This window comes from Wyeomyia smithii, chromosome 3 (genome assembly GCF_029784165.1).
Source record: "Wyeomyia smithii strain HCP4-BCI-WySm-NY-G18 chromosome 3, ASM2978416v1, whole genome shotgun sequence".
In the NCBI taxonomy this organism is placed as follows: Eukaryota; Metazoa; Arthropoda; class Insecta; order Diptera; family Culicidae; genus Wyeomyia; species Wyeomyia smithii.
In genome coordinates this window covers 108,023,235-108,031,313 of record NC_073696.1, presented here as the reverse complement: position 1 = coordinate 108,031,313, position 8,079 = coordinate 108,023,235, and the positions used below count along the sequence as shown (strand labels likewise).

The 8,079-nt window shown below is 37.0% G+C and overlaps 1 protein-coding gene across 1 annotated transcript; it reads left to right on the top strand.

Annotated features, from left to right (window-relative positions):
- The first annotated feature begins 1,027 nt into the window (after positions 1–1,027).
- On the top strand, positions 1,028–4,046 carry LOC129727170 (trypsin-like). The gene is made up of 7 exons (XM_055684705.1): positions 1,028–1,250; positions 1,312–1,463; positions 1,527–1,689; positions 2,016–2,153; positions 2,687–2,821; positions 3,207–3,555; positions 3,773–4,046. The coding sequence occupies exons 1-7, from the start codon at positions 1,176–1,178 to the stop codon at positions 3,874–3,876; spliced, it is 1,116 nt and encodes a 371-aa protein (XP_055540680.1). The 5' UTR covers positions 1,028–1,175; the 3' UTR covers positions 3,877–4,046.
- Positions 4,047–8,079: the final 4,033 nt, after the last annotated feature.

The following is an 8,079-nucleotide window of genomic DNA, read 5'->3' as shown; positions in this document are numbered from 1 at the left end:
CTCGAGCAACTTGCTGGCGAAACGCAGGTGCTCACTGGCAAACTGGTTGGTACGAGATGAAGGGGAGTTCAGCGAACAAGGTGGATGGACCAAGTGGAGCAATACATGGCAAACATTGGATACCCGCGAAAACGGAGAAACGTGAACAGCAGTATTTTTATGTATGTTCAATGTGGATAATATTGATATATTCTTTGCACAATTTGATAGTAAAGATTTCAATCTGAATGTAAAACAGTAAGCAGTGAAACAATAAATTGATCAAGAAAATCGATCAAAGCAGATAGAAGCGTTTGAAAGTAATCTCAATATCTGAGAAATATATTGGTTAAGGCAAGAACCATGCCATGGAATTTGAATGAAGTAGTAGTTATGGTCTATGGAACACATGAACCGATCTATACTTAACTTGGCATATGTGTTTCTTGACACAAAACGAAGGTTCTCTGAGTTGATATATGGGGCCAGCCCTCGGAAAAAGCATGAAGCCGTTTCTAAATTTCTTAACAAATGTTTTTTTTTTATTTTTTCCATGGCAGCTCTTTCACTATTTCAAAAAGCTACAGTTCCCAATTCAACACTTAGAAGTAATGAGTTTGCGAAATAAAGAAATTTATTAGATTTAGATTTTGCAAAACAGTCCATTCGGAATAGTTATTTTGCAAACCTATCCCAAAGTAAGAAACATAATATGTGACATATAAATCATTAGCCATCATAATAACCAGAGCTAATATTGATTTCCAAACAAGACCGGGTATTCAACTCAAGTCACGAATCAAAATTGTGACATGATGCAGTTGTACAGATGTGTTGCACTTGATGCAATAGGAAGGAATTGTATTCCTTCATACAAAGTAAAATAAACTATAGAAACTGTGGACAAGATTAGTAACGGTGCATGTTTACCCTGCACTGGAATTACCATCCTCTGTTTAATGAGTGCCAAGATAAGAAGAATTATCTCTTCTTCTGTGGCACCTTTAATTAAAGCAACTAATTTGTGAATCATTCCTCAGTGCCTTACCTATGTGTGTCTACAGTGAACGAGTTTTAAAAGAGTATAATATCTGACTAACTATTAAAGATTGTGTCATTCAGTTTTTAACTTGGAAAAAATCACTGCAAAGCAGTAAAATCCTACTCTCGAAAGGTAAATAAGCAACTTGATCAAAATGTGGTACTTCTTTGGGGTAATGTGGACGCTAATTGCGATTTGCCAAGCCCAAGAGATTTCAGCTCCGTATCAGGTAGGCTGCACTATTTAGAAACAAATTATCAGTTTAGTTTGTATATTAACATGACTTTCAGATCTCAATCCGATCAAACGAAACTGCTATCGTGGGGAATGCAACAGTAGGTGGGCAATTAACAAATATATGTAGTGGCGTGATTATCAAGGCGGAGTACATTCTAACCACAGCAGGTTGTACCTATATTCAAGATAAACTAACGAATTTAAGGTAAGCTCATGTCTAAAACAAAAACTTAGAAGTTTTACAACAGTTAATGTGAATTATTCACAGCCGGGTTATCCATCCTAATGAAATCTCTATCTATGCCGGATATATTAGTTTAGGACGAATATCCTTTGGCAATCATGAAAGCGTTCAGCGAAATGTAATATCCGTGATACCTCACCCAAAGTACAATTCAACGACACTAGAAAACGATATCGCGCTACTCAAGGTAAATAAGCAAACAAAAAACCATCCTGTTTCATTGCTCGGTGTAATTTGTAAGTAAAAGCTCCACGACATCATCCACTCATTGTTCAATCTTTGAACCACCGTCCCATCGGTTTCAGTACCTACCGCCAACAAAAAGTTCAACAGCAACAAGTGAAACAAAAAATAATTTTAATAAATTTAATAAACTTTTATTCTCACTTTTGCTTCGACGAATCTCCACCGGGATCCGGACGGAAATCGCAAATAACTGGCGGCACCGGCATCGGTACGCGGTGACTGTGGCGGCGTTTGGTAAAATGGCACAACCAACTTGCATATGATAAGCTCGACCGCCCACTGCCACTGCACAATTCAACCGCGGTCCAGTGGATAGAGCTCCAGCAGCCCCAGAGAACCTCGTTTGCACACAGTAACAATGTTAATGAAAACTGTTTTACAAACGTTTATAACAACTCGGTCGGGGTAAGTACACGTACTCTCTGTTTTTTTTTTTTTTTTTTTTTTTTGTTCAAGGTCGACAGAAACCCTCCAACTGTGCAATGTCTGTTTTCGTGATTCTTTATACCTGGAAATTTATGGCAAGGTTCAGTTTCGCATTTATGGATTATTTTCAATAACAGAAAGTTTAGTAGTATTCGCCTTTACATGACGAACTCAATATTCCCAGTGCATGGTTATAGAATAGAAGGATAAGGAGAAAAAAATTAGGCACATCTCTTAATCACAAGGGCAAGCTATTTTAATTCATAATCAAAATATGTTTCTTAAGAGCACCCTAGCTCACATTTCAGAAAAGACAAAGTTTCGCGATAAATAATTAATTTGCCTCTGTTCATAATTTATGAATTGTTGGAGCAGAAATTTATATTCATAACGCAATCCGAAACCAGTAGCATGCTACTGAAATCTTCCATCGTGAATTGTGTAAACTACGTTTTGCTGCGAATGAATATGATGAAAAAGTGTTAATTCAATTTTCTTGTTACTGCTTTTAGGCACTGAATTATCCTTTCACTCTGGTCAGTAATGTCAGTCACGTAGACGCCAAATTTTGCTCTGACCACCATCGAGAGCTTAAATTTAATGAAAGTTGCTGGGAATATCGATTAAATGGTATCAACATTTGCCAGGTGAGTATACGATTGAATGTGTATTCTAAAACAAAAGCTAATTCAAGTTTGGACCGAAGCATAATTGTAAACAAGTTCTACTAAAAAACCGATCCTAATGCATGTTGCACCCTTACCTCAATTGATTAATATAATGTAAAACCCCTTCGTGTGGGAAATTTTGTTTCGGCTTCATTAGTTCAAACATGATGAAATTGGCGTCATTGTGCAAGGTTCAGTAAACTGAGTTCTGCCCAACACGCTTGTAACCATTAATCTACACGTAGTTACAAATTTATCTGCCACATTATACAAATCCCTGCGCTAATAATTTTAAATTCAATAAAATAAATGAGATCAATAAACCATCCGGTAGCCAATTTTACAAACGTATGAACATTTTCAGTCGGATCCGGCGGCGCTACGGCGGAGTGAAGACCGAGGCACCGCGATAGTGTGCAACTTCAAATTAGCGGCCATATTGGCGGAAATAAATCCACCCGCCAATCCCCAAAGCTGCAACCAGATAAAATACACCACTGCGTTCTACACTCCGGTAGAATTCTATCGCGAGTGGATCGAGAATGAAAGCGGTTCCCTGTACAGCGTCGGATTTCCTGGAGCAACTGGTACCGTGTTTAGTGGTACTTCCAGCAGTGGTGGTGCAATCCTGCCACCAAACCCAAGCAAAGCCCCAGCGAACCCATGGACCGAATCGCACAACCCAGAGGCACCGTCAAACACCAAACCGTCAGGTGTGTTCTTAAAAGTTTTTTTTTGTTGGCTTCGCACTGTTATATATTAAAATCGCAAATCATTCGAGACAACAATTTGATTAGCACTCTCAAAAAATTCTCACGATTTTCAAATGAAGCGAATAATGACTCAATGCCCCCGTAATGTTTCACTCTGTTCGATGCCAACGATTGATTATATTTTTCGTCTTTATTATTCACTGATTTTTATCCACAGGAAAACGGTCCTCGGCAGTAACAATCAGCGACCCGGGAATCGTATCAAAACTAATTCCCTTTAATTTATTCATTGCCTTCGTTTATGGATTCCACTGGTGCTGAAAAAAGCGTCAATGAAATGAAAACCTTCACACCCATCGTCGCATTGGAACCGTGCCACCTGAAACCGCATCATACGGCAAGCAATTTTTCACCCGCCAGCAGTGTATGCAATAAATTGCTCCCTATGCCTCATGCAGACGAACGTCTGTGAAAATGAATATACTTTTTAAACTTCAGATAACTTGCGCTTCATGAAAAAAAAACACGAAACATCCCTTTCCCCCAATAGCAGAGCGTACCTCGACACTGTCAGCCATAAATACCGAGTTCACCCAGCAAATTTCCGTATCCTGTTTGCCAATCTACTCGCTGCAACCGGTCATGCTCTCTGGTGTTGGTCACAAACGCCAACGGGATATCTGCAAAAAGGTGAATGCCCACCAATCACATCAGCTCGATTAATGAAATTTTAATTTACCAAACAGATCGGGAGTCGAATTTCGAATCGATCCATTGGTATGGGTGCAGGCATCAATTTGAATAATTAATTTGGTTATGTTTGGTTTTTTGCTTTCCTCGGGAATGAAAGGTCATAATTTCTGGCTCAGGATTGAACTATTTATTGATAAGCTTGCAGAATAACAGAAAAAGGCATGTATAAGAAAAGTTTTGTGATGCTTCACTGCTGTCACGAAACATCCATTTTTGAAATTGAATTATATCCATGCCTTAACAAAGTCAATAACAAGGACAAATTCTTAATACTGAAAACGAAAAAACATGGTGAAAAAACTGATTGTTTCGGAAGTAACCCTCAACATTATTTTTTTCTGATAAGTCACTGTATATTCGAATCTCGGCTGGAAAAAAAGTTTTTTTCGAATTGTTCTGAATACATTTCTTATTAAATTAAAATCAAATAAATAGGTGACTTTGATTACTTCTTAATCTCTAAAAATAGTTAAAGAGGTTGTTTATAAGACACGACCGAAGAGTTAACGCAGAATACGACAGCCTGTCTTATGTCAATGTATTTCTTGGAATAGGTTTGAGAATACACTCAATTGGGGTTAATTAATTTGATAGTCTCTTTGCTCCAGATGACGTTTACCTCTGTAGCCGGCACCGCGCTTTCACTTGCTGCCGCATCCAAAACAAGAACGAAATTGAATTGTTTTGAAGCTGTCTTTTGTATCAAGTTGCACTAAGATATCTTAATTTAGGCAGTGGCTACGAAGAGGCTATAGACAAGGGCAAATAGTGTATTTCCAATCTACAATATAACAGTTCAAATAACAATTTTCTGCATTTTACGATAGCATTGATAATTTTACAACTAATTGCTGCAAATAGTAAGACTTGCGCGAAAAATTATATGATTCAGGCTCATTAGCTCAGAAATTCTTCAGATAAACCTTGGGGCCTAGCTGAAGTCAAAAAAGGTTAATTGTGTTGGTCAATGCCATTTATTGACAACTGCATAATTTTTTTATTTTTAGTTTTGAATGATTTACAGTGATAATTGAATTCAACATGAGGTGATTTATTTGCAATTATATATGAAACTTTTCAATCGCTATACTGCTAGCCACAGACGCTATATAGCAAGCCACGTACTCTATATAACAAGCCACACACGCTATAGATATGCACAGACACGCTAGACATGCACACGCTATATAGCAAACCACGCACGCTATTTATCAATCCACACACGCTATATTGTAAGCCACGCACGCTATAAACATGCACTTACGCGCATACACACTATAAACATCACATATGCTATGTGCACACACCCTATATATACATACGCTGGATGATCGTGGCTTATCAAACCACCTGGCGGTGCGAGTCGCTTTCAGTTTCGGGTTGTATTCACCCAACGATATCTGAATTGGATTACCGCTGGTGGGGCCCAACTCAGGTCGAAGGGAAGCCGAACTCAAAGAGGTAGGAACTGCAGCTAACCACTACCACCGCCGCTGTTGCCCGCTGCTGATCCACTTCGGCAACTGCCATCGGTGTCGATGTCCGCTGCTGCTGCCTGCTGCTAGTAAACTGATTTGCTTGAGGAGAAACAGTCTCTTATATAGCCCAAAGAGTGCACTCCCGGCTAACTAGGTACTCCATTCTGTCGTCCTTTTTAGGGAAAGGCAGCAAGCGACCAATCAAAAGTCGACATTTGTGTTTGAACAATGTTTAACAATTTTCAATATTACAATAGTTTGAACAATTAGATCACAATTCTCTGCATTTGGACGGGTGCTTAAATGATTTTCCAATCGATTGCTGCAAAATGACAGAAATCGGTTGGAAACTAACTGAGTTTAAAACGTTTGAAATTGGATAATTTTCGTGACGCTCTCAATGTTTTCGGTTTTGAAATTGGATCCCTGTATTGAAATTGGGTCCCTGTAATTGTTGCCGTAAGACGTATTCTACGTCAAAAATTACCGCATTGCTCGTCAGACATTGTTTGGGATCAAAGTGAATAAACCATGATTTTTCAGGTTTCAAATTTGCAGTAACTTAACAAGGGTTAAACCTAGTTTGAAAGTTCTTACAGGTTACTTTGTTAAAAAAGCCTTATTACTTGAAACACCTAGTTTTATTAGTCTTGAAATTTCTGAATGAAAAAAAACTGATGGCGATCATTCAAATTTCATTCTTATTAAAAAAGTAGAGGCAAACCGTTTTGCTATTTAAATTTAAGTTTTAATTTTTTTTCACAAATATCGTTACTGTGATGAAAAATTGGAATTTGTTTAGAATTTTCTTTCAGCTAATTCCAGTCTGAAACACTAGCTCCAAGATGATTGAAAATCTTTTCAAAAGCATATTTTATATTCATATATTTATAATATGTATTAGAATTTTTAGTATGGACTTTTATGTGTACCCGAGGAAACCTGGATACTATCCTCAGATCGCACATTTTTTTTAAACTGTCGAAATAGTTAGTGTAGTATTTTCTTGTACTGATAAAAAAAAGTTAATGATTGTGGTACTTATGAACTAGTCTTATTGTGTTGTTGAGACATGACACATTATTCTGCATTGCTTACCTTTTGTAATAAATATCAAGCGTTGCATAATAACAAAAGCTCAAAGTAAATAACTGAACGGAAATCGCTCTATTGAACGACTAACTTGTGAAAAGTATTTAATTACAGTAATTATTTACCGCGTGTAAAATAAAAAAATTTCATTCAGTTGAAAGCAAGTTCAAGATAGATTCTGGATAAACTCAGCGAAGGACGTCAACCGAAACAGAAAGCTTTATAGCAGTGTGCAGAATCGAATATGACGATATAAAGCCAGTAAGATGGCAGCACAACCAAACAAGTGGGAAAAGCTTGCATGTGAAGCATAAGTATAATATAACTTTTCATCGTGGCAGTAGCTGTGTCAAATTGGGTAGAAACACCCGGAAAAGTGTTCGCCATTCTAGAATTGATACAAAGCGACATCCAATGATTACGTATATAGGTATGTATATTATATGGTATTATGAAAAAGGTATATTATATGGATCTCACTTAAAAGTAATTTTTTTGTACTTAACTTTTGTTAGTTGCATTTTACACGAGAGTGTTGTTCGGAAGAATTGTTAGGACACATAAAACACACATATTTTTGCCAAAGACGATATATCTCCAGGACTTTTCCTTATAAAGTTATATCATATTTTAGCTAATTTTTTCGATAACTTCAGGAACGTATAGGTTAAAAACGGGCAAAGTGGAATTATGATGTCAATAATTTTTCTTGAAGTTAAGCTAAAGTACTATAAACTCCTTTAGGTTTCATTTGTCCCAATCCACCCATGTTAGAGTACGGCGACCATATGTCACAGTAGGTTTTCTTTTATCAATAATGCCAACTTTTTTGTGTTAAGGGATAGAGAAATGGTTTATTCAGCAAAGTTTTAGAACGTACAAAAATATGAAACTTTGCTGAACAAACGAAATTTCTATCTTCATTGGCTACAGAGTTACGGAGTATTTTCTTAACTTTTGTTAGTTCCTTTTTACAAGAAAACGTTGTTCTAAAGAAGCATTTGGGTACATAAAACACACGTTGTTGTCGAAGGCCACACATCTCCAAGACGTTTCCTTAGAAAGTTATAGCACATTTTAGCTTATTTTCTCGATAATTTTTAACAGCGTATAGAATAAAGATTAGGTGGATTGGGACGAATGAAACTTATAACAGTTTTGAGCACTCGAGCTAATCTTTGAGAAAAAATATTGACATCAT

What these genes read in the sequence shown, in the direction of transcription:
- LOC129727170 (XM_055684705.1), top strand. Translation starts at nt 1,176, where the DNA reads ATGTGGTACTTCTTTGGGGTAATGTGGACGCTAATTGCGATTTGCCAA. An exon ending in GATAAACTAACGAATTTAAG is followed by an intron (nt 1,464 to 1,526) that starts GTAAGCTCATGT and finishes AATTATTCACAG; the next exon opens with CCGGGTTATCCATCCTAATG. An exon ending in ACGATATCGCGCTACTCAAG is followed by an intron (nt 1,690 to 2,015) that starts GTAAATAAGCAA and finishes GCATATGATAAG; the next exon opens with CTCGACCGCCCACTGCCACT.